The sequence below is a fragment of the Sus scrofa genome, chromosome 13 (genome assembly GCF_054392235.1).
Source record: "Sus scrofa isolate SSC_HxYL_T2T_F1_AM1 chromosome 13, Sscrofa_HxYL_maternal_Yorkshire_Landrace_v2.0, whole genome shotgun sequence".
Taxonomy (NCBI): Eukaryota; Metazoa; Chordata; class Mammalia; order Artiodactyla; family Suidae; genus Sus; species Sus scrofa.
Genome location: NC_139395.1, coordinates 222338307 through 222364372, shown reverse-complemented (window position 1 = coordinate 222364372; position 26066 = coordinate 222338307). Strand labels below are relative to the sequence as shown.

At 58.5% G+C, this 26066-nt stretch overlaps 1 protein-coding gene across 2 annotated transcripts in view; it reads right to left on the bottom strand.

The window, feature by feature from the left end:
• Positions 1 to 26066, bottom strand: part of TRAPPC10 (trafficking protein particle complex subunit 10) — a 76790-nt gene that overhangs the window by 14457 nt on the left and 36267 nt on the right. Inside the window, exons 5-17 of one of the 2 annotated variants that reach the window (XM_021071078.2) lie at positions 24052 to 24247; positions 22131 to 22242; positions 19546 to 19793; positions 12429 to 12575; positions 11575 to 11689; positions 10397 to 10473; positions 9611 to 9702; positions 8305 to 8445; positions 7902 to 8014; positions 4021 to 4535; positions 2741 to 2882; positions 927 to 1085; positions 76 to 305 (exon numbers count right to left, since the gene is read on the bottom strand). In XM_021071078.2, coding sequence (XP_020926737.1) covers positions 76 to 305; positions 927 to 1085; positions 2741 to 2882; positions 4021 to 4535; positions 7902 to 8014; positions 8305 to 8445; positions 9611 to 9702; positions 10397 to 10473; positions 11575 to 11689; positions 12429 to 12575; positions 19546 to 19793; positions 22131 to 22242; positions 24052 to 24247 — 2287 coding nt within the window. The remainder of the gene's footprint in view (positions 1 to 75; positions 306 to 926; positions 1086 to 2740; positions 2883 to 4020; positions 4536 to 7901; positions 8015 to 8304; positions 8446 to 9610; positions 9703 to 10396; positions 10474 to 11574; positions 11690 to 12428; positions 12576 to 19545; positions 19794 to 22130; positions 22243 to 24051; positions 24248 to 26066) is intronic. The other variant, XM_084992279.1, reaches the window with a different exon arrangement.

The following is a 26066-nucleotide window of genomic DNA, read 5'->3' as shown; positions in this document are numbered from 1 at the left end:
CAGGCACCGTCTTTCAGAGTAAGCACGACGGGCAGAGGCCGCCTCGGCCAGCCGCACCGCTCCCGCCCTCCTTACTTTGTGATCCGTGGTAGCCATGCAGGGGCCGGCTTGCTGTGTGTCCTTGTGCTTCCTAGGGGGCTCTGTCATCCCCGGCACGGTGCTCTCCCCTCCAGCTGCCGGAGCGGAAGGTAAAGAGAGAACTTCCAGTTCAAATTCGATCAGGTGATACGCAGGTGCCGCTGGCAGACTGATGCTTGTGACCTTGTCAGACGACTGAATCCGCAGTGACGCGTCCGAAGCCTTTTCTAGGAAAGACAGAACAAGGCCCGTCTCACACCCCTCTGTCTCCTTGCGCCTCTCACCGACGATGGGCCCAGCAGTGGTGTTTCAGCCCAACTCCCGCCGCCGCCCCACACCCGTGAAGGGCACGGATCCACTGGGAGGACTGCAGGGGCAGGGGCAGGAGGAGCAGGAACAGCGCCCGAGACAGAGCAGCGCCGCCGGAGGGCTGACTCCCCGAGCCCCAGGGAACCGCCACTCCGCTCCGTCTGAGACAGAAAGGGGACACTGTGCACGTGTCCCTGTGCGAGGGGCCCCCGCCCCAGCCCACCCCCAAGCCTTTCAGTGGGGGGAGCCGAGGACGGGAGAAGGGGTGGCCAGCAGGGCCTCACCGCGGAGATGAGCCCAGGCGGTGATGCTGCACCACAGGCCACAGCGGGGTCCGCCCCGTCTGGCCACTGGCCACGTGCATGGCCCCAGTCTAGCCCCGCCGAGGGAAGGCCCCTCCAGGGGCAGGCCCACGTGCCCCTCTGGAACACCGCCATGGCCGAGTCACAAGGAGAAGCCCCCTGGGGACGGCAGGAGCGACAGGCCCTTCCATCCACACAGCGTGCGACAAGGCCCAGAGCCCGCTGCGGCCGCCTTACCCCGCGTGTTGGAATAGATCACGGCTCTGTTCTCGGCAGGACACAGGATAAGCATGGCTTCTACGTTGCTGAGCTGGAGGCTGTCCCCGTTTTTTACTGTGTAATGGCCCGTGGTGACAGTGAACTTGACCTTCTGAGGAATGCCAGCCAAAAGGCTATCTAAAGGGAAAAGACAGCAGTTAGCAGCGCCAGCCACCAGAGATGCCATGGAGGCCTGCTCTACGGTACAAGTGCTCCACGTCTTCTCCTAGAGAAGAGCCGCTCGCCGCCACCCCTCCGGCCGCCGCTGCCACCGCGCTTCACCACAGTTCCGTGGACTGCAGGGCGGGGGGCGGGGGCGGCCCTCGCCTGGACCGAGAGCCTCGGCGGGACCTTATCTCCGCCTCGGTTTAGAGAGCTGGGGATCGGGGTGGCAACCGTGTCTGCGAGGGTCTCAAAAGTTACCTGCTGGTTTTTAAGAGAGAATCAGACGAGGACAGTAAAGAGAAAACGAACACGGCCGCACGTGCTTTTGCTGCGACTCAGGTCTGCTCTGGCCTTCGCAGGTCAGGCTTCCGCGCCTCTGGCTCAGAAGCCGCTCAGCACGAGAAAAGGCTGTGCTGTGCCCGAGGTGGACGTGGAGGGGCGGGCAGGGGCTGAGCTTTCCGAGAGCTGGGCCGGGGAAGGCAGAAGCAAGAGGGCAAGAGACAGACGCAGGGAGGAGGGGGGAGGAGGCTGGAAAGGGGTGAGGGCCCAGAGCCCCAGAGCAGGGCAGAGGTGGGAGCCGGCGGCCCCCAGGCTCACCAACAGGCTCAGCCTCCCTCCAAAGGGGTCCCTGATGGAGACGGGCCGCTGAGATGCGCCTGTGTGGGCCTTCCCGGGCCGCCTCGGAGCCGCTGAAGGCACAGCAACAGGAGGTTTGGAGGGATTTAAGAGAAAAAGAGCTTTCCTTGACTTTTCCCCCTCAAATGGAAGAAACAAATAAACCCATTGTCAGCTGCCTAAACAACTGAGACATTCTCGCCCAACAGTGCTTCAGAGGCGGGCGGGCCACGTGGTCTCTGACACGTAACGTTTGTTCACAGCGACTCTGCCAAATAACAAAAAGGACAGCAGCTTTGAATTTCTCAAGGGCCAAGCCAGAGGCCGAGTTTAATCAATGCTTTCAAAGGAAAAACTTGAGCAGAGCACAGACCACACCTAAATCTACATCTAACCTTTGAAATTGAACTCTAAGCAAGAAATTGTAGTTGCTTGTTAAATTCTCTGTGGTAGACGGCAGCTGAGATTAGCTAACTGCCCTTATTTTTCAGACACAGCATGTGTTAGTATACGTGAAGGCAGCAATTAGAAGCAAGCAAATTTTTTTTTTATGTCTTTTGCCATTTTCTTGGGCCGCTCCCGCGGTATATGGAGGTTCCCAGGCCAGGGGTCGAATCAGAGCTATAGCTGCTGGCCTAGCTCCTGGCCTACGCCAGAGCCACAGCACCTCGGTATCCGAGCTGTGGCCTACACCACAGCTCACGGCAACGCCGGATCCTAACCCACTGAGCAAGGGCAGGGACCGAACCCGCAACCTCATGGTTCCTAGTCGGATTCGTCAACCACTGGGCCACGAGGGGAACTACAGAAGAAAGCAAATCTTCAGGTGAACGAAAGAGCCACAGTCAGTTCCCAGGCCAAACTTCTGTCCTGCTACCCAGACGTCCCCTGAAGAGGGACACGGCCACCGGATCTCAAGGCTGGGGCTGCAGGGCGGCTTCCCTCCACGCGCGGTTCCCTCGCAGGCAGAGGACCTCGGCCGGAGAAGAGCCCCCGCGCCCCGCGCCACTCACCGGCCAGTGGCTCCACGTGCAGCTGCGGCTCCTGGGAGTACACGTCGTACTGCACCGGCGGGTAGATGTGGGGGAGGACGAAGCACACCGGGCCCAGCGAGGCGCGCAGCTGCCGCAGCGTGTAGGTGCCGGGCTCCTTGGCCTGGGGGCAAAACCAGGCGTCGGCTCAGCCAGCCTCCCTCCCGCAGGGAGGCCGAGCCGAGCCGTAAGCTCCGCAGCGACCGCGCCCGACCCCCGTTACCCTGCTGCCTGGGCTGAGACGTTCATTCCAAAGACCCCTCAGACCCTCTCGTTTGATGCTTTGCTGAGTAACTGAACTTGATGTTTCTAAAGATGCATTCTCAATTTATAAACTTTATTCGTGGCATTTTCTTCTGAAAAAGATTATTACGTATTTTTGGGGGGGGCTGTACTCACAGCATGTGGAAGTTGCCGGGTCAGGGATTAAATCCACACCACAGCAGTGACCCCAGCCACTGCAGCGACAGTGCCAGTTCCTTAACCTGCTGCACTACAAGGGAACTCCCTGAAAAATGTGTTTAAGGGAGACACAGAGCACGAAACTGAAGACTTGCTCTGAGACTAGACTAAAACGTGCGGCAGGTGCAGAAGGCCCCGCTGGCCGGATCCTCTCTGGTGAGTGGAACCTACAGAGCATGCTGCACCGGATGGAGACTGCTCTCTGAGCGGGGCAGGGCAACTGCCTGGACATCCAGCCATGCAGACACAAAAGGAAAAGGAAGTGTGGAGTTCCCATGGTGGCGCAGCAGAAACGAATCCGACTCGGAACCACGAGGTTGCAGGTTCGATCCCTGGCCTCGCTCAGTGGGTTAAGGATCCAGCGTTGCCGTGAGCTGTGGTGTAGGTGGCAGATGCATCTTGGATCCTGCATTGCTGTGGCTCTGGTGCAGGCCGGCAGCTGTACCTCCCATTCGACCCCTGGCCTGGGAACCTCCATATGCCGCAGGGGTGGCCCTAAAAAGCAAAAAAAATTAAAGTTTAATGTGAAAGTGTCAGCTTCTCTGGAATGCGCTCATTTCAACAAATGAGGCTGAGTTATTAACACAAAGGGGAAAAGTCTGAACGAAATCCAGAGAGAACACGAACGACCGCCTAGGTCAAGAACTTCACTCAGAGCTTATCCACTGCCCTAAAATCGCTAAGTACAGCACATCTGTCACAAGACCGGTCTCCTCTGGTTGGGCCCAGATGGAAGCGGGTCCGGAGGACGGGGACGACCCCGCCCGGACCCCTCGGGGCCAGCGGCGCCGCCGCCGTACCTGCGTCCTGAACGTTACGGTGTTGGCCCCGGGCTGCAGGGTCACCCCGGAGCACCTCAGCACGTGGGCGCCGTCCTCCAGGGCCAGGCCGGCGGCCACCTCCAGCGCCGCGGCGCCCTCCTGCCGCCGGAGGAGCATGTGGACGTTCTTGCAGATGATCCCCGCCGAGCTCAGCGAGTGGTCGGACGGACTGCGCTCCAGCACCTCGTGCAGCTCCAGCGCGGGCAGGCTGCTCTGGGACGCGGGCAGAGCCGAGGGCTCCGGCGGGAAGCTGACGGTGCCGCTGGCCGCCCCGTGCTTGGTGAGCCACTCGGCAGGCTTCCGGCAGCTGCCTTTCTCGATGCTGAAGTGGACGCTGACGGCGAGCTGCTCCAGCGGCACGGGCACGGGCATCCGGCTGCACACCGTCATCTCCACGGCCAGAGCCCCGCCCACGTGGACCACGGCGGAGGCGGGGCTGAAGCGGAGCGCTCTCAGGTGTGCCAGGGAGTGCATGGGCAGCACGACCCTGTGACCTGCAGGCAGATGACCAAGCTTTACTTCCCAAGCCACACTGTCAGGGGCTGCCGAGCCCACAGGCCCCTGCTCCGGACCAGGCCCGCGGGAGAAGGCGCCCCGGGGACGCAGGGAGCGGCGACGTGCACCAGAGATGCGCGGTTAACCTCCCGCCCCCTGCCGTCTTCACGCGCCAAAAAGAGCGATTTTGTCAAAAGCAGAACATAAACACATGCCCCGGTAACTCCCAGAAACCATCGCATCGGAAGAAACCTCGGTTTCTAAACTCTCTTTCGTCAAACTCAAGCAAACGACAGCAACTCCCGATTTCAAAACCAGAGTTGTCAACAGGACAGTTCCTAGAGGTGCTTCAAGCAGCTGCTTCCTTTCGACAAGCCTGGTTTGTCTAGAAAACCCACGGCACCGCGCACCTGACGCTGAGTGCTTGTGAAACACCAGTCAACGGACAGCTTTCCAGCTTTGCCGGGACCGATGCTCTAAAACCAGACGGAAACGGTGGTCGGTCACCGACTAGTCGCCGAAATGCGATGGAACGCGGTTGCTGCACGGTCTCAGGGGCAGTCGTACACCGCAGACACGGCACACAGCTCTGCCACGACCCGCCTGGGCACACCAAAGATGCCAAAGAACCAACCGATGCCCCGTTTCCTGAGAAACCCACCCCGGCAGGCGAGGATCTTGCCAAAAGCCCTGGGAACAGCGGCTTTCCGGCAGGTAGCGGCCGCTATGGACTGAACGGCGACACCCCACATTCGGAGGCTGAAGCCCTAAGCCCCCAGGGGACAGTGTCTGGAGGCGACCTCTGGGAGAAGGCGGATGTGAGGTCACGGGGGACCTGTGCCCTTGTACGTGGACACGCCAGAGGGCCCGGCACGCGACTCCCTCCCTCCTCCCCCAGCACGCTCCCCCTCCCTCCTCGCTGTCCCCATCTCTGCCGTCTCCCCGCCACTTGTCACGGGAGGACAAGTCAGGAAGGGAGGCCCCATCAGAAGCCCGCCGGGCCGGCAGCTCGACCTCAGCCGTCGGCCCCCAGAATCGTGAGAAGACACACGTCTGCTGTTGAAGCATCCAGTCGGCGGCATTTAGTCACAGCAGCTGCTGAGACAGTCACCTTCTTTTTTTTTTTTTTTTTGGTCTTTTTAGGGCCGCACCTGCAGCATTCGGAGGTTCCCAGGTTAGGGGTCCAACTGGAGCTGGAGCTGCTGGCCTACACCACAGCCACAGCCACAGGGGATCTGAGCCACATCTCTGACCCACACCACAGCTCACGGCAATGCCGGATCCTTAACCCACTGATCGAGGCCAGGGATCGAACCTGCGTCCTCCTGGATCCCAGTCAGATTCCTTTCTACTAAGCCACGACGGGAACTCCAACAGCAACCATTTTAATAAATGCTGTTCTTGATAAACGAAACATGACAATAAATTTAATCTTAGCGTGCAGCAATATCCACAACGTCTACCTGCCGGAACACAGGGCCCGACTCTCGGGATCTCAGCTCTACCTGCCCTCCGGACGCTCCCGTCAAGAAACGCTCAACACATTCCAGCAGGTGAGAGTCTGTGGAACAAGCGCCCGACACCTCTGAGAAGCCAGGGTCTCACGACCCAAACGTCGACAAGTGGGGCAAGGGTCCCCGCAGTGTGGCCCATCCACACGCTGGGACGCCATTCGGCAGAGAAGGACTCAGGGCTGACAGGCCACACACAGCTGGGGCCTGAGAACGTGCTGCGGGCAACAGGCTGGTCAGAGAAGACCCACCGCTGCACGGGTCTGCGTGCATCAAACACCCAGAACCAGCATCCACAGAGATAGGAAGGAGGGACCGGGGGAGAGCAGAAGGGAGGCGGGGAGGGGACAGGCTTGGGGTTTCGGGCGATAACGCCCTTCTACAGGTGACTGTGGGGGCGGCTGCACGTGTCTGCGCACATTGCACTGCAAATGGGTGAATGACACCATCTGCTAGTTTGTTCATTTATTTTTTGCTTTTTAGGGCCTCACCTGCATCTAATCGGAGCTGTAGCTGTTGGCCTTCACCACAACCACAGCAACACGGGATCCGAGCCACGTCTGCAACCTACACCACAGCTCATAGCAACACCAGACCCTTAACCCACAGAGTAAAGCCAGGGATTGAAGCTGCATCCTCGTGGATCCTAGTCGGGTTTGTTACCACTGAGCCACAAAGGGAACTCCCGATACACCAATTCTATCTCAGCAAAACTGCTCTATTTCAAAGGTCCATATCTTGGGAGTTCCCTGGTAGCTTAGTAGGTTAAGGATCTGGTATTGCTGCTGTGGCATGGGTTCGATCCCTGGCCCAGGAACTTCCACGTGCCTTGGGCAGAGTCAAATAAATAAATTAATTAATTAACACCTGTGTCTTGAAAAAGAGATGGTAAGAACTGCTCTGAATTAGACGAGAATTCAGCTATTGCAATCAAATGCATTATGTGATCTCTGCTTGGACCAGCAGAGTTCTTCTTTTTTTTTTTTTGCTATTTAGGGCTGCACCCAAGGCATATGGAGGTTCCCAGGCTAGGGGCTGAATCTGAGCTATAGCTGCCGGCCTCCACCACAGCCACAGCAATGCCAGATCCGAGCCACATCTGCGACCTACACCATAGCTCACGGCGACACCGGGTCCTTAACCCCTGAGCAAGGCCAGGGATGGAACCTGCAATAGGCGGGTTTATTTCTGCTGCATCACAACAGGAACTCCCGAGTCCAATTATTTTCAATATAAAATAATTTATAAAAACTTCCTTGAGATGAGAGATCTGAGGATGGCTACTTGTTATCCAAGGTAGAACCTCACCCCCTCTGCAGGCAGGGCAGTTAGGGGCCCACCCTTGTTCCAATGGTTCAGGGTGAGGTGCTACAGGCGGTCTGGAGTTGTTCTCAGGTTCCACAAAAAGAGAAATTAAGAGCAAGATGGATCCGTGTTTGCCACCCGGCAACGTGTTACCAACTGCTGAGTCTAGGGGGTCGGTGTACATGCCACACTACACACGTCGTATCAGTGTTTTTACTTTTCTACAGTATTTGGAATTTTTTTTTCTTTCTTTTTTTTTTGGTCTTTTTGCCTTTTCTGTGGCCGCTCCTGTGGCATATGGAGGTTCCCAGGTCAGGGGTCTAATGGGACCTGTAGGTGCCGGCCTACACCAGAGCCAGAGCAACATGGGATCCAAGCCGAGTCTGCGACCTACACCACAGCTCACGGCAACATCAGATCCTTAACCCACCGAGCAAGGCGAGGGATTGAACCTGCAACCTCGTGGTTCCTAGTCAGACTGGTTAACCACTGAGCCACGACGGGAGCTCCTGGAATTTTTCTTAATAAAGTTTTAAAATTGGGGCCTACCTGGGCTATCCGCCTGCTGGCTGGCGAAGCTCAGAATCTCTCTGCAGAAGTACTCGCGCTCGTCCTCAGGCAGGTGCTGGTCGCTGGCCAGAAGGCTACTGGTCTGAAGGTAGCTGAGCGGAGAGTCAAGGGCCCGACAGGATCGCAAGCTGGGGGGGCAGATGCGCGGTGCCCGTGGCGGGGGTGGGCATGCAGGGCATCCCGCTCAGCCCGGCAGGTGTGTCCGCCTTCTCCGGTACTAGGAACTCAAGCGGAGGTCACTCCGGTCGGCAGGGCGCCCGCGTCCAGGGAGGCCTCTCCCTCCTGACCCCAGGCGCCTACCAACCGCTCGCGCGCCGGCTCTGCTGCTGTACAAGCAGAGAGCAATGTCCCACCTCACGCACCTTCTCAGCTCAAAGGATACTTTTCGATCTGTCCAAGGTGCTTCTGGCACCCGGCCAGCTGCTTCCTCGTGTGGGTGACGGGCAGGGCCCAGCCCTCGGCCAGGTAACTCTTCAAGGCCCCTTGCAGGTAGGCCTCCGCCTTCTGAGGACACCCTTTCCTCCTTGCAAATGAGCAGACGGAGGCTCTCGTTACGGGCCGTGGCGATCGGCGAGCCTGGACGTGACTTTCAAGACTGGCTCTGCACCCTCCCACCCCGCGCCCCCGCCGGGCCGCCTCGGCATCGTCCTCCTCCGGCCCCCGCAGGGAGGGAACTCGGCTGGATCCGGAGGAGGCTGCGCCTGAGAGACACGGCGGCTCGCCCGGCACACACACGGGTCAAGGAGCCTTCAGAGCTGAACCTCCGGGGAAGAAGCGAGGGCACCCGTGGGCCCCACGAGGCAGCACGAGAAGGCCAGGCCTCTAAAAAGGTGGCCTGTTTGTCCAGAGGTGCGTGACTAGGTACAGAGGAGGCTGAAAAATCGGGGCTGGGTGCCACACCACCTACTGAAGACAGGCTCCCCGGGGGGCCGTCTAGGTGGACCCACGGAGGGGGCGTGGGGAGGCTCAGAGACTCTGAGACGTGCACTGAGCAGGTTTCACAGACCTACGGAGACCTCGGGAGAATTTAAACAGCAATGCCGGAGTTCCCGGTGTGGCACAGCGGAAGCAAATCCGACTAGAAACCATGAGGTTGCGGGTTCCATCCCTGGCCTTGCTCACTGGGTTAAGGATCCAGCGTTGCTGTGGCTGTGGTGTAGGCCGGCAGCTGCAGCGCCTATCAGACCCCTAGCCTGGGAACCTCCATATGCCATGGGAGCGGCCCTCAAGAGACAAAAGACCAAAAAAAAAAAAAAGCAGCAGCAGCAGCAGCTTGAGAAAATGCTGCAGAACACAACATCTGAGAAGCTGCATCCCGGTTTACCTGCCGTCGGATGTAGATTCACCACTATTTCGTCATGGTTCTTTCATTACATTTAATGATAATTCTACGTACTGCAACATGATACATGTACTACCCACCTACATACATAACATTTACATATAAGATAACACAAGCTCATTAAATTAATTAAATAAAAGAAACACAAAGATCAATAACAAGTACTAAGGATACTAAGCCGAAATCTGTTCCACTTTTGGAAGAAGTTTTCTTAAAAATGGTGCCCGGTCAAGGGTGTACCTTTTCCGTCCTACAGTGATGACACCTCCTCCCAACTCGGACCGAACCACCTCTGCCTACACGTGTGAGGTGCCTGAAGCTCAAAGGAAAGGTCAAAACCAATTACATGTAAAACGCGGCCAGGTCCTTCCCCAGGAACTTGGCGGACCGGGTCCTCCCGATGCTCGTGTACATCTCGATGGTGGCGCAGGACAGGTCCTGGGAAAGCAAGGCACCCGGTCATCCTGCCCCCGGGAAGGCGCCACAACCCCAGCGGTCTGCCCACAGCACTTCTGCCTTCACTTCTTTACTCTGCGTCTCTTTTTGAGCTGCCGGAGGTTCTATGCAGCAGTGATTGCTACAGAGCCACTAACTTGTATACAAAGTACGAAGCACAATAATAAACACGAACTCAGCAGGCACAGAACATTTCATTTTTCCCCCAAGTACTTTCTGTAAGTGGGTAACATTTTGAACATCCTCACTTTTCGGACAACCTGCAATACAACAGGCTACTGGCAAATGCTCTTGCGTTAACAGTAACCTGAACACAAGCAGTCCACTGAGCTTCCACCGCACCGCCTTCTGGGAGCTCCCAAATTTAAGTCCTTCAAAATCAAGCTCAATAGCTCTGCTCAGGTTCAAATTATTCCTTTGTACGTAGACAACCACCCGCTATCCTTTCTGACCATTTGTTCTACCGAGTGAGCCATAACATCGCGAGCAAGATTATAAACATCCAGTGTGAGTTTGCCACGGATACTGATAAACAACCCCCCGGCTTTTATCCACTGCTCCCTGGGGACCAGAGAAAGTGGCAAGGCCCGGCAGGAGGGGTCCCCATGCCAGCTCACACCCCGAAGGTCACGCAGCGCCAAAGTCTCGCAGAGACGGGCTTTCTGGTCATACTTACTAGGTAGTGTTTTTCAAAAGCTTCCACGGATGATAACGCTTCCTTGAGCTTCTTGTAAGGACTCTGAGCTGTGTTGGCTTAAAGAGAAAGAAACGAGAGGCCTCGTTCGTCTTGGTCACGTCCGGTCCTAGGAGTTTCCCTTCAGCCTCACACGCCCAGGGAGAGGACTTGGGCCGAGGCCGGGGGGCTCACGGACCCCCGGCCAGCTGAGTCTGCGCCGTCGCCTGCATTCCTGCCCGTCAGGACATTCCTGAAACAGCCCAAACCCTTCCTTGACCCCTTCCCCTGGAACTAGACCAGGAGTGTGTTCAGCGCCCAGCGTGAACCCTCCAACGAGCAGGTCGCCTGCAGAGACCTGAAGTGGTCTCGGGCTGAAGGGGGGCGGCGTGCCCCCCGCACCGGTTCCCCCCAGCAGGGCCCTCTCGGAGCAGGAGGACGCCTCACCTCAGCAGCAGTTTTGCTAGGCCACACGCATCCTTGCTTTCGTCCCTAAAAGAAACTAGAAGGAACTTTTCGTTCCTTTCAAGGAGCTTTGCTACCTAGGAGAGATGGAGGAACTACAAGGGCCTGCGTGGCCACAGTGTCAGGGAACGAGAGCGCCTGGAGCTGAGAAGGAGACGGACGCGCTGGGGCGCGCGTGGGCTGTGAAAGGTCCCGCTCAGCTCCTCCAAGCTGAGACGGTGGGAGGGATGCTTCTGACTTCCTAAGCCATTTCTCTCTCTTGTTTTTTTTTTGTCTTTTTGCCTTTTCAAGGGCCGCTCCTGCGGCATATGGAGGTTCCCAGGCTAGGGGTCGAATCGGAGCGGTAGCCGCCAGCCTCCACCACAGCCACAGCAACGCGGGATCCGAGCTGCGTCTGCGACCTACAGCACAGCTCACGGCAACGCCGGATCGTTAACCCACTGAGCAAGGGCAGGGATCGAACCCGCAACCTCACGGTTCCTAGTCGGATTCGTGAACCACTGCGCCACGACGGGAACTCCTCCTAAGCGATTTCTAACATTGAGTTATGTTATCACAAGGTGCAATGTCCTCTGTGTTAACCTGGTCAGCTAAGAGCAAGTATCACTGCCCAATGGTGAGTGCGTACAAGGTCAAGGCCCGAGCTGCTCGTGCTGACCGACAGCCGGCCTTCCCATCACTGTCCGCTGCGCGCACGGGTGCGCCTCAAAAAGTACCTGTTTCTGGTCGCTCGGCCCCCAAGCCCGCCAAAAGATCAACTGTCCTATTGAGGTCTTCTGAGTCAGGCCCCTGTTCTGACACAAGTCCGCACAGATACCCCAAGGACTTGAGCTGTTGAGATAAACCCAAATTTCAATTAATTTACCGTACGGGTCAGCAGAGAATTTATACATTTAAAATCCATCCGAAGCCCAGAAGAAATTTAGCTTTCCTATTCCAGCGATTCTTTTTTTTTAAAGGGCCACACCCACGGCATATGGAGGTTCCCAGGCTGGGGGGAGAATCGGAGCTACCGCTACCGGCCTGCACCACAGCCACAGCAACACCAGATCCGAGCCGTGCCTGCGACCTACACCACAGCTCACAGCAACGCCGGATCCTTAACTCACTGAGCGAGGCCAGGGATCAAAACCGCAGCCCCATGGTTCCTAGCTGAATTTGTTTCCGTGGCACCACGACAGCAACCCCTCAATGATTCTTAGCTGGATACAAAAATACATCCGGCTGGGACCACTCAAACTCAACCCTTCTGTGTGGTCATCCCGGGCGGCCCACGGCTGGGGGCTCCCAGTTCGCCCGCTCGGTCCGCACCGCCTCAACCCCCACCCCAGCAGGGCTTCCTGCCGTGCTCTGCACGTCTCCACAGGCCTCACGCTTCACCCCACTGTGTCCCCCACACCCCAGGCCCAGCGCAGAACCCCGCCTTCAGGACCCACGGCCAAGTGCATGCTCTGCTGAATACAGAGACTCACAGGGAGCCACTGTAGCCAGGCCGTGACCAGACGCAGGCTGAGCTAAGCAGAGGGCCAGCGACAGAGTGAGCAGCTGCCCCCGTCCCCGAGGCAGTTACCTTCTCGGTGGCGTAGCTCCACAGGCCCACCGTGTGGGCGATGTTCGAGTCTATCTGCGCCCGGTCGCAGCAGCCCTCGATCCTCTGCAGCACCTCCAGGCAGCTCAGGAACACCCAGCAGTCCAGAGCGCCGGGCGGGACAGACACCTGCGGGCACAAGCGTGGGCGCGTGAGCCCACGACGCCCTCGCCGCCCCTGCAGGCAGTCACCCGGCCCTGCAAACTACAGGACCAAGAAAGGGACGGTATCAAGTACATCGATCACTGGCAGGAGGCCCCAGGAGGCAAGCGGCGACCTCTGCCCAAGAGACTCCCGGGCCTCGTAATCCTGGTGATGATGAGTGACGCGGCTGGGACAGGACCCTCGACACTGCGTTTTACAGCTTATTAAGACAAGCAGCGCACCAGGCCGACCATCATCCCTGACCCCAAGTCTGCAGAGAGCACCTACTGAGGAGGTGGGAGGCTACAACCTCGGAGGACCACTTGGCCACTTTTTAGAAAGAGTAGGTTCAACACAAGAAACCTGAATACTAAGCAGATAGCGATCAGAGAATGTGTAGGAATTACTATTAATTCTTAGGTGCAATTATGTTTGTCAAAAAGGGCGCCTGCTGCTTAGAGAGATGATAAAATAAATGCTACATCATCAGAAAGTCAAAAGCACCTACTGCAGGAGTTCCTGCTGTGGCTCAGGGGTAAAGAACCCGACCAGCATCCATGAGGACGAGGGTTCGATTCCTGGTCTTGCTCAGTGGGTTAAGGATCTGGTATTGCTGTGAGCTGTGGCGGAGGTCACAAGTGCGGCTCGGATCCTGAGTTGCTGTGGCTGTGGCGCAGGCCGGCAGCGGCAGCTCTGATTCGACTCCTGGCCTGGGAACCTCCATATGCTATGGGTGCAGCCCTAAAAATCAAAACAAACAAATAAACAAACGAAGCATCTGCCGCATATGATGGGTTCTGAGAAGGACTCTTCCCTAGCCTCTGTCTCACAGCCCACGGCACCTCACCACGCACAGCGGCCGTGCAGGCTGTCTTCTCAGGGGCCCTAATCCCACCTTACCACTGGGACCCCAGCTTCGGTGCGACACGGTAACTGGTCCTACTCACGGCGGGACCGTAAGAGTTGGTGCTGCCTCGGGTGCCCAGAGCCGCCCCACGCAGGCAAAACCGCCTCATGTGAGCAGATAAGGGACCTGGCCGTTGGGAAAGGGCCGGAGGATGCCACCGACCGTCCCTACGGAGGCTAAGCTGCCCGGGTGTTAGAACAGGAGACAAACTACTTAAATCCTAAAAGAAAAACCAGTACAGAACAGTCACTTGATCAGAAGCTACCGTCGGAAGGTGGGCCGGGCCCTCGCCTCTGGATGCCTCCCAGGCCCGAGGCGGCCGAGGCCGAGCCCCTCCCAGAGACCTCTGGGCCCTCTGCACGGCCTCCTGCGTGAACACCGACTTCTAAAACTAATTTCTTAATACACGGTCTTTTGTTTTCCTAACGCCTCTTTCCTCTTCTGCTATCAGTATCATCGGGAAAGGCAAGAGGGGTTTCACCATTTTTCAACCTCAAAATGAAAGGCAGTCTTTTCATCCTCTTCCGTCAAGATACCCCAGATTCGGAACACCTCAGTGCCGAAAGGACCCCGCGCAGGGCCGACCCCCCGGGGGCACGGCAGCCACAGCAGCACCCCCCTGCAAAGACCCAGCACTTCGGGGGTTCGTCAAAAACCCTGCGGGCGGGAATCCAGCACAGGCTTCTGCTCCAACCCCACGTTTCTGAGACTCAGCCGGGGCAGTCCGATCCTCCGCACCGCTGTCTGTCTGCCTGCCGGTGACCGTCTCCCTCGCACGGGATGGACATTTGGGTTATTTCCAGTTCCTAGCAACGACGAAAATGCTGCCACGAGCATTTCTGCCCTGTCCCCTTGACACCAGGCAGGGACGCTGCAGCTCCCAGGGCACATGCAGGCTCAGTCCCAGCAGACACCGCCAGACAACTTCCCAAAGTGCGACCCAACGCACGCCCTCCTGGGCAGTGAGTCCGGCTCCCCCGGCCTCCAGGAACCCCCGGAGGGCCTTTCCAGGTCACCTGCACACTCTCCACGGAGGGTGAGGCTGCGCCGCGCGGGAACCAGTGAGGCTCACCTATTTCCTAGCGGCTCGTCGGTCCTCTAGGCTGACTGGCAGACACCGTTCACAGGTCCCGGGCAGCAGTACTTCCTGACCCGCAGCCCGAGGCCCTTCGTGCCCTTCTCTGCGCTGCCTGTCCCCCTCCGCTGGCCGGAGGAAGAGGGGCTCTGACTGCCCGCGGTGCAGGGCATCAGGCTCTTGCTTTCCGGTCCCGCTTAAGACGCGGTTGCTCACCCCGCGGTCGTGAGGACACATTCTCCCGTGTTATCCTTCAGAGCTTTCTTGACTGAGCTTTCATCAAATCATAGTTACTTGTGTAGAGTGTAAGATTCAGTTGGCTCAGAATTTATCCACTGAATAAAACTTTTATTCCATTTATTCGCAGTCCACCCCAAGTGCCGTAGCTCAGAACCCCACTTCTCTCCCCGGGCTCACGGCTGAAGTCTCTTCTCTGGCCTCCTCCTGATCTTCACCCCTCTCTGCCTCCATGCTCCAGGCCCTAACACCCCTTGCGGCACCCCAGCCTCACACCCAGTGGCAGCTCCCTGCTCACCACAGGATAAAACCCAACTCTCAAGATGACACTTTCAAAATCTCCCTCCAAGATGTGGCTTCGGAGTTCCCGTCGTGGCTCAGCGGTTAACAAACCCAACTAGCATCCCTGGCCTCGCTCAGGATCTGGCAATGCTGTGAGCTGGGTATAGGTGGCAGATGTGGCTCGGATCCCACGTTGCCGTGGCTGTGGTGTAGACCAGCGGCTACAGCTCCAATTCGACCCGTAGCCTGGGAACTTCCATATATCGTGGGTAAGGCCTTAAAATAAATAAATAAATAAACAAAATAAAATAAAAAGATCTGGCTTCCAATGTCTCTGCAGCTTCACCCCCAGGCCCTGCCTCACCCCTTGAGTTCCAGATGAAGCTCCCGCCAGAGTTCCTTAAATAAAAGTGACTTTTCTCTGCCTACCATGCACAGTCTCTGCACCTGCCACCCAAGCTGTGTCCTCCTGGAAGATGGTAACTTGTCCTACTCCTTCCTTTAAAATGAAGGCTCCACAGGGTGGGGTTTGGTCTTGCTCTCTGCTAAAGACACAGTGCCTAGAACAAATGCTTGCCTGGCACAAAATAGGAGAATGCTCGATGAACAGCTGCTGAACGAAGGAATCTTTTAAACCCTAGCTCACACAGGACACCTCGGAAACCTCCCCTCGAACATGTCAGGCTCTGCAGAAAGGCTGATGCCTGAGTCTGCGGGGACTGCCCCTCCCTCCTCGATGGCCGGCACACCCTCTCTCCGCTGGCAGCACAGGGCCCTGCCTGCAGTGTGGGTTCCCCGGGGCAGGGACACGCCTTTCTTCCTCATTGGCGGGCCTTCTCCACCCCCGCCGCCCGAGTCCAGAGCGCCATCCGTGCCTATGGGGGTTGACACTGTTCACGTTCCCCTCCACCTCCTGTCCACTCCCGCTCCTCTCCCAGCTCCGGACCTCAGGGCTCAAGGTCACACAGGGACCCCCGCCTGTCCACGGAGGAGCCCGGCAGAGCGTCTGGCGCACAGCAGGCCCGAGGGCCGGGCATTACGCTGCTGGGCCACGCCCTGCCTCCGTCCTCCGCAGGCCCCAACCCTGGGGCAGCACTGCCGGCCCGCAGGCCTTCTCGGGGCTCTCCAGGTTAACCCGAGCTCCTCCACAGCCCCGCTCACTCGGCCAGCTGGGCGGCGGGCTCTAGATCCCGGGCAGTCCTCGTCCCCTTGGCCTGCCCTGCCTGCGAGCATCCCCCGAGCCCACGCTGACACAAGACGCGGCAGCCTAACGAAGCAATCACTTGGGCAGTCACCGCCACAAACACGAAGCTGCCTCCTAGGAAACGTCTTCCTTGTACGGCTCTCGCCTGCCCGTCCGGTAAAGATGAAAACGCGCACCCCTGTTTCTTCTTCTTTCCTTACCAGAGACGCAGGCCAACGGCACGGCTAGGTGAAAACGGGCAGCTCTCTCTGGAAGGCAGCCCGACAGGGCGCACACAGAGGGTGGACGTGCAAACACGCCTCTGCACCTGCAAACGATGCCGACCAGACCAACGGCCAGCAGAGGCCCGAGGAAAGAACAGCACGTCTGTGGAGAGAAGGGCCGCGGGCCAAAAGGGGCGCTTCCTCTGGAAGGGGCACGGGCACATCCTGCGGGTGCTCGCCGGTGCTGCCCAAACTCACACGGAGGACATATTCAGCTTTTGGTAATCGGGGCACGGGGTGGGTTTTGTTAAATGTTGCAGATAAGAAGGAAATACTTCATAGGGGAGTCACTTCAACTCCCGCAGAGCTGATACGCCGTTACAGACGTTACTCCCTGCCACCGTCTGCATCTCCCCCCCTTTCACTGGCCCCTGGCACCCCTGCTGCGACTCCAGGCCCCACCACAGAGGTGGCATCTGGCCACACAGTGCCTCTTGCGCTTAGAGAAGACACTTTAAACCAATGGATAAACAACCGGGAAGCTACCAGGACAGGCTGGACAGACCTCAGGAGCAAACGTGCACCACGTCCCGCTAAAACGTCGCAGGAAGAAACACACAGAACGCGAGCAATACGCGGGCCTCTGGCTTCAAGAGGGTGAACAACTGTGGCCTAACCCAGAAGAACCACACGCCAGCCCAGCCTGCAAGCTCCACGTGGGCCTCTGCCCGTGGACGGAACGTGCCCAACAGTCACCAGCAAGCTAGGCAGTCACAGGAAATAAGTCAACTTCCGAAAGTAGAGTCAAATGTATAGAAAGAGTAAACACTTTCGAATTTCACTGTTTCCACAAAAACTTAAAAAACTTCTAAGAAAAAGCTTTTCAAGTTAACGGCCAACCTCAAGACTCCTTTAAACATAACAACTCCTTCCTGCCCCCCCACCCCAAACAACCTAGAGAGAGAATCTTAGATGATGAAGTTGAGAGAAGAACGCCAGGCTTGAAGCCTGCTCTGCCACAGGGCAGGACATCGCTGGCCCAGTCCGCAGGGACCTCCGCCTTCTGAAGGCAACACTCAGGAAGACCTGAGTAAGGGGTGTCACACTGAGGTCCCCAGCCACCTGAAGGGGGCCGACGGTTGACCTCCCTGAGCTCCTGTCACCTGGGGGGGCCTTGACCTGCACAAGGACCACTGCAGGCCCATCCCTAGGGTGAGCAAGTGCCCGGGGCAGTTGGCAAGGAGAGGGGGCCCCTGCCGATGGTCCCCAGGCTACACCGCGGCCTACACCCTGCCCCTCCCGAAGGTCACTGTGTAGGACAGGACCCGAGCTCGGGGCCACCGCGGATGGCACCTCTGAAACAAAGCAGAGGGGTGGGCAGCGAGCACCGGGGCGGGCATGGGACCACGCCTGGGGGATGCTAGGCTCCCGCCGCGACGACCGTGGCCTGGAAGGCTCTTCAATGGGCCCGGCTGCCCCGTCCACTGCCTGACGCATGGGGACGCCCAGCTGGACAGAGCCACACAAGTGTGAGGGGAACAGGGAACAAGAAGCCATTCACTCCAAGTCCCAAGCCTGCTCCCGGCCCCGCCCCACCGCCCCTCCAGGCTCCTCCTCACGGGCCCCGCCCCACAGGCCTCTCCCCACTGGCCCCGCCCCAGAGGCTCCGCCCCACCGGCCCCGCCCCACAGGCCTCTCCCCACCGGCCCCGCCCCAGAGGCGCCTCCTCACGGGCCCCGCCCCACAGGCCTCTCCCCACTGGCCCCGCCCCAGAGGCTCCGCCCCACCGGCCCCGCCCCAGAGGCGCCTCCTCACGGGCCCCGCCCCACAGGCCTCTCCCCACTGGCCCCGCCCCAGAAGCTCCGCCCCACCGGCCTCTCCCCACTGGCCCTGCCCCAGAAGCTCCGCCCACCGGCCCCGCCCCAGAGGCTCCTCCCCACGGGCCCCGCCCCATAGGCTCCACCCCACTCCCACAGGCTCTGCCCCACCCGCTCCGCCCCAGAGACTCCAGAGCGTTAAATCTGTTAAGGTCATTGCTAACAACGTGCTGGGCCTGTCCTTTAGTTTGACAGGGACACAAACCAGAAGCTACTCTATATGAAGACTATGCCTGCCAGGGGTCACGGGGCCTTCTCCGGCTGTGCCCTGGGAGCCCTTTTCCGGGTGTGGCGCAAGACAGAGAGGGCACTAGCCTGCCCCGGGTGACCGGGCTCTGTGACTAGCTGTGTTACTGGGTAAGTCATGGATAACCGCGGCCACCCACTCTCCTCACTTACGAAATGGAGTCAGCTTAGCGCTTAACCGGGGGTGGGGTGCGTGCTGTGAACCCTCTGAAATCACAGGTGATCTTCTGTGTGCGCATAGCACATTTGTCTAGGTAAAGAGGTCACTGAAACACAAAAGGCGAGCCCCCTCCCCCGAATGGACAGTCATCAAAATCCCCTGACCTCACCAAAAAGCTTCTGCCTCTCGGTGCAGTGGACGGTCAGCAGCCCGGGGGCACAGGCGGACACGGTAAAGCCTCACTACCTGCTTTCTCTCGTACACCCACGCACACACGCACTCGTGACGTACCTCCAGTAAACTTCGTGCTACTAATTACCGTGGCACAGCTGCCGTGTCACTCACATTGTTACCGGCCTGTTCGTGCACAAAACCATTGATCTGAAAAGACAGTTCTGAAGCAAAATGAACGTCTACCCACAAACCTAATTCTGCGGGTCCCTCGCGCGAGCACTCCGCCAGCAAAGACCAGCTCCCACGCCATGAGCCAAAGTGACCTTGAAAATTCTTTTCAGAAACTAGTCCAAGAGGCTCGTTGGGGCCAACATGACCTCTACCAGGTTGAGGGCAGAAGCGGTATTTCTGAGCAATTCATCCACCCGTGTCGAGCGGAAGGAGGCGAGTAACAGAATGGCAATGAAGGACACTCAGAGAAGGGGCCCGGGGCCTCAGCACACGCAGTTCAGGGCCGGGGCTGGGAGGGTCAGAGGTTTCTGCGTCCACCGTCGAGCGAGCGCGGGGAAACGGGGGAGGGGGCGACTCACTTCCAGGAGCTTCAGCTCCTGCACACAGCTGTGCAGCAGCTCTAGGGCGCGCTGAGCCACCTCCCACGGCCTCTGCAGGAAGAGGAGCAGGGTGCACTGGCGAGAGAACAGGTAACTGCGCAGATCTAACAGGGTGGCTTCTTGCCTCTGAATCAATTCGCGCTTCTCCATATCTATGGGCTTTCGGAGGATCAATCCATTCCAGCTCTTCACCGGCTGGCAGAAAAAAGTCAGCCAGTTGGCACCATCTAAACAAACACACATCGTGAAAGGCGCTGGCTGCAGATCCCTTCGCCTCCCTGAGCAGCACCGCGAGCCCCGGGGACCGACGGGCGGCCTGACGGCTGGGGAGCCCTCAGCGCCGGCCGCCCCTCCAGTCTGCGGGGACCCGGTCCAGCGAAGCAGGGACGGGGCAGCTGCCGCCAGCACACCCCCTCGGTACCTGGCACCTGGGTATGAGCACGGGGACAGGACGAAGGCCACAAGGCACAACACTGAACCGGGCCCAGAAGGCCACGAACAGGTCGGGGCGCAAGCAGGGTCTGCGGGACTGGGGCTCAGGGACCCCAGGCTCTGGGGTTGGCCAGCCCCGAGGAGGAGGAGGAGGAGGAGGAGGAAGAGGCGGCGGCTCACCCCGCGTGTGCCGGGAGTGGCCTGGCCACGGGACCACGCTGCTCTTTCTCATCTCCCTCCACCTCCACACGGTTCCTGACGTACTCAGGCCTCAAGCCTGTCTCCCCCTCAACCGCGCCAACTACCCGAGTGGCTCCGAGAGGAGGGCCCGCGGGCACGTGGAAGATGCAGCAGCAGGAGGCCAAGGGAGAGCATTCTTTAACTGCCAACGAGTTCCAACAATGTTCACTTATGGCCCTAAGACCAAATGTGATCTTAAAGGAAACAGAAGCGTCTACAGTAACCCGTCACTCAATCCTTAAGGAAAAAGACTTTAATCTACTTGGCTCCTCCAAAAGGCGGGCAAGGTCACCGTCTCCTCCTGCGCTCCTGGCACAATGACGCCGCTAAACACCCGCGTGCCCGCCACGGCGGACCCAGCCTGAGCTGCCCTTGCTCTCGGCACCGTGTCGGTGCCCCCTGAGCGCCTGGCTCATCCCGCGCCTCGCGCAGGCTCTGTGCCAAGCCACCTCCGGGGAGGGCCTCCCAGCCCATCCCACCACCGACCCCACGGCACAGCTCGGCCGTCCCCCTCGCCCTGCACCTGTCCTCCTCTGCGGCCAGCACCTCCTAGGCCTGCTGCTGCACCTGACGGGACAGATGTGTGTTCCTCTTCTGAGCCTGTCTCCCCTGCATGTAAACCCCATAAACGAAGGAACTGTTTTGCTCCCACCGTATTTAGAACAGCACCTAGCATGGGGTGGGGGGCGGGGGGCGTCCCTTTCAGGAAGTGTCTGCTGTATGAATGAACAAAAGGGAACAATCTCATCATTCAGCTGCGAAAGTTGGCCCAGGCTTACTGTGGATTTTAAACTGGCCCAGATTTATTTTAAAACTGAGAGAACAAAGAAGTTATGAAAAATACAATGGAAGAAATACGTAAGCTATTGAGAGTGATGTATGAGATGGACATGCAAAATATAAAAAATGCAATTTTCCTCTTCCAAATTTTGAAAATCCAATTAGTAAATCCTTTGCTTAGGTTACACGTTTATATCTGTGTCTCAGCAAAGTAAGAGGTCCAAATATGAACCGCACAGAAAGTGTTTTGGAGGGGAATCAGTGGCAGCTCGCTGACGAGGGCAGTGCCCAGGGCCCGAGACCATCCCCGCCCCCGCCTCCTGACAGGCCCGCCAGCAGACACTACGGTGGGTCCCTGAAGCGGTGCCTTTCCTCAGACACTGTGTCAAGGGTTCTCAGGCTTGTGGTAGCAAGGACGGAAACAACCCAAATGTCCAACACCGGGGTGGCTGAAGGGAGTCTAACAACCCACACTCTATGCAGCTACGATCAGAAAGAGCTCCGACCCTGGTCCGCTACCTTGAAGAGAGGCCTGCGATGGTCTGTTAGAACCACAAGCTCCAGACAAACGTCAGCATGGGATGCCATCTCTATCAAAATAAATATCGAGCCAAAACCAGCACAATTCTAAGGTTTTCTCTGTACATGGGTCACTGTGCTGATTTTGTATTTTCAGACGATGTCAAGACATCATTTAAAAGCTCGAAAGCAAGGTGACCACCCTTGGCAATGGTGCCACGAGACCCACTGCAATGAACCCTCAGATAGCACCACAAAGACGGCCTCTCAACAGAAGCAGAAGATGCCCACTCCGATGCTAACAAGGAGGCCCAGAGGCAGAAACAGCATCAGCCAGCTGAGAGTCGTAGAAACCACACTTTGCATCTGCAAAGACAGCTTCTGAAACACCGTCATTACTCAAGCGTCTCCAAAAGCAGAAGTAACTCCTCATTCTCCTCCCGCCTCCTCTAGGAATCATGGGGGCGTATCCACATGATCCAACGACAGACGGTCATCTAGTCGCCAGGTAAGGAAACGGCAGCTTCCAGACGATTAAAAGCGGGGAAAGCTACGTGGAGAAAGGAACTTGCTTCTGAAACACCGCTACTCACCCCCGGCACCGAAGTTGACGACATACTGAGAAAACAGGGCGTCCAGTTCATCATACTGCACCAGGGCGTCTTCAAACTGTTGCAGCATCTCAAAAACAAAGGCAAGTTCCTCCTATTTACCCAAAAAGAGCAAAAACATAAATGAGCATTCTGAAACATGGAGCTCTGAAAGATTACAGCAGAGAAAAATGTGCAGCATGTGAAGAGTGCTTACGCTATGCTACGTAAAAATCAATTTAATCACCACACGTGTCAACAGGATACACACAGACAGGAGACCGGAAAGAAGCAGGAAAAGGCCACCGTGATTCCTGGGACCCTCCGTGACCTGGGACCCGACTGGCCAGCCTTTCCCGGCTGGTGCTCCCCTCGCCCCCCCCCCCCCTTAACTGGACTTCCGCAGGGAGAGCGGCCTCGCCTCCTCCACTCACTTTCTTAGCCCACTGCTGACTTAGAGCTCAGCGACTCTCGGACAGCCCCTGCGTCCCACAGGTTAAACCCCAATTCTGTCACTATTTTGTTGCACAAACTGCTGCCGCTTTGGCCGCCAGGAGGCTCCTTTAGGTGGGGCGTAGCTCCAGCTTTTCTGGTGCCCTTCTTCCTTTCCAGTCTACAAGACACGGCATCTTCCCTGCACCAGCCCTGGAATCTACCACTTGCACGAGGAGCCCTGGCCCCTCTCACCAGAGAATGCGGTTTCCAAACCAAGGGCTTGGCACTGAGTGTGCTCACTGCTACCGAGGGGCCATTTTTTCGAGGCCCCGTGAGAGGCGAGAGCAGGAACCGTACGCGCAGGCATTAACCCGCACCTACACACACGTCTGTACTTCTCAGTCTCTCTCTCCATCAGCCAGCCGGCCAGTCGGCTCCGATGCCAATCCAGCACCACTCAGATCCCCTCTTTCCTCGTCTGCTACTCTTAGAAAATCAGTTCGATAAGCGTGAAGGGCAGAGACAGGGCGCCCTGAAAGATCTGCCGGAGGGCGACCACACAGGGAACTACGAAGGACGCATGCCAGTTCCCTCGTCCGGCCCACATCAGCCGAATACCAGAAGCATCAGAGTGAGAGGTAAACTTCAAAATTTCTAATGGGGACTGGTCTTTTATTTATTCAAAGTGCATTATTTCTTCTTGTAATTCATACACAAGTGACAGTTAAATATGAAAGTTCTGCTTTTTCACTCAAAATATGGTGAACAAGAAGGCGCCTAAGAGCAACACCCTTACCCCCCTCTGCGGTTGGGAGGGGCTGCCCCCACCTATGCCTCTTCACACCCCTTTCTTCCCTGAAGACTTTTCTTTTCAAAAAGAGGAGAGTGGAGTTCCCCCTGTGGCAAAGCGGGTTCAGAACCTGACTGCCGGGAGCTTCCATGTGTCGCAGGTGTGGCCATATTCAAAACAGAGCGAGCCAGAGAGCTGACTACAGACTGCAGTTTTGAAAAACCTAAACGTTTTTATAACCCATAGTGAAGAAACCGCTCAGCTTAAGACAGTCTTTTCCTGGCACCTAAGTCTATAAAAGGAAACACTCCTGGGAGTCGCAGGTTCATCGCGGTGCCAGGCAGGGAGCTGGCACCTTCGCAGTCAGCATCGCCACCACTGCCGGGGCTCCCTGCCCAAGCCTCGCCCACGAAAGACACCCCAGGAGGCCCGAGACACTCGCGAAACTGGAATCAGTGGCGAAGGCCAGAGGCCAAGCCCTGAGGGAGCAGGCAGCTGCCGGTCTAATGACTCAGGAGTCCCTCCCGGCCTGACCCGCTGCCTGACCCGCGGGAGAAGGGAGCTCCCCCCACCCCCGTGAGCCACGGCGGCCTTCCGTTCGCCACGGCCACATGGGCTGCAGCGCATCCCAGCTGCCTTGCTCCCGGAGGCGGGCGAAGGAGGAGGGAGAAAAGGTGCCCTCCAGAAGCAGCCGCGCACCTGCACCATGAAGTAGTCGCAGAAGCTCCAGCCGGGCTCCGTCCTCTTCTCCCGCAAGGTTCTCATGTCGTCCTCAAACTTGCCGAGGTTTTTGGTAAAAGACATAAGCAGCAAGGTCCTGAGTTTGGTCAGGAAGGCGCTCCAGGATTCCTGAGCTCGGGAGGAGTCCTTCAAGGGGTCGGAGAGCACGACACACCTGCGGGGACACGCGAACTCCTCCGCATTTGGAAAACCCTCCGGGCACGGCGTCCCTGCCAGCCGCGCCCGCTCCCCGGGCTGCGCGCCGCCGGCCTTCCCTGCGGCGCGGGGGAGAAATCACGGGGGAAAGGCCCCACGGAGACCTGGTCCCGGGCCCCCGGAGCAGCTCGTGCGACTCCTCAGAGAGCCGCTGTGGAAGGGACGGGGAGGGGGCAGCGGGCGTCTCCCTCCGCCCCCCAGGCCCGGCCCCCGCCCCCCGGGGCGCCCTCAGGGAGGTGCCCCTAACTGCCAGGCTGGGCTTAGACGGACCAGCCCAGCAGCGCGGCTGTGCCCCCTGCCACCCCAAGGCAAGCCCAGCAAACGCTCACGCTCTCCCCGCCCCGCCCCCTTTTGGCCACGCCCACAGCAGGCGGCGGTTCGGGGGCGGGGGACCCGCGCCCCCGCAGTAACAGCCCCGGATCCTTAACCCAGGGCGCCACCCGCGAGCCGCCCTCCCCTCGCTCCATCTAGCACCTTCCTCTTGGCGAGCCTCTCCCCAAGGCCACCCGCGCAGCAGTCAGGGCGCCCTGCGAGGCCTTCTCTCTGCTGGTCTGCGGATCTCACCCGGCCGTGGGCCCCTGAGGAGCAGGGGGAGCCCACGACACTCAAGGAGGCTGAGACGAACAGGGCCTGGCTTGCGGGCCTGATACAGCCTCCCTACCGAAGGGTCTGGACCCCCGGTGTGAAAACACTGAAGGCAGGAGACCCCAAGTGTTTCCAGCGCATCGGAAAAGACCACCGAGGCATCCCGCAGGCAACCCTCTCCAGAACGCTGTCGCCAGATGCGTAAACCTCACCTCAGAAGCAATGTTTAAACACTGTGCTAGCACTTTCAACGCTTCTCTTCCGTGAATACTTCCCCGGAACCACCAGCAAGGAGCCAAAGGCACAGACTCTTCGCTGCACCCTCTCGGCGCCCGGCCCGCCTCCTGGAGGAAGGACGGGTCTAGAGCGGTGACCCGCGGGCCGACAGGGTGACACGGCCTGGAGTCTGGAAAACGCACCAGAGGGGACCAGAACCGAGAAGCAAGTCCAGGCACTCTACCCGCCAGACAGGGCCACCTCCCCCGAACGAGGACAGGGCCCAGCCAGCTCAGCCCTAACCTGCGCCGCCTCACCGCACGGGCGGCGGCTCTGCCGGCCCGGGTCAAGGCCTGTAAGCGCCCACCCTGACCCACGCGGGCCCGGGCTTCCGCCCTGACCTAGACACCGACCCGCGCGCCAACCACCAGCAATGCTTCTCCTCAGGGACCTGGCGCTTATGGAGTCGACAGGACACTCCTTCCTCTCTCCGTGCCTGGCCGTGCCCTTCAACCTTTACTGTGCTAGATCGTCTCCTGTTAACTAAGGAACCAAACCAACCGTGTTTCAGAAATTCACATCAAGCTTGGACGGTTAACTCAGAACAGCTCGAGAGTCGGGCTGGCGGGGCTGAGCTGCAGTGGAGCAGTGCCCTCTGGGCGCATGGCTGCGCGGCGAGGGACCAGGCTGGGGTCCTCACCAGGCACTGGGCACCCGGCACAGGCGAGAGGCGACCCTGGGTTTCAGCAACACTTGCTGAGGGCCTGCAGATACACAAAACCCTTGGCCCAGGGGTTTTTCCCTTTAGGGACTCACCCTAAGGAAGTGATTCCGGGCATACAAGCATTTGTGCTAGAAAGAGGTTTCGCATGTTTACAATGAGTAAGCAAAACCTTCTAAGTCTGGCAGAGGACGGCACAAACAACCCATACTGCATTAACACCACGGAGTACCACGCACTAACAGCAATGGTGTAG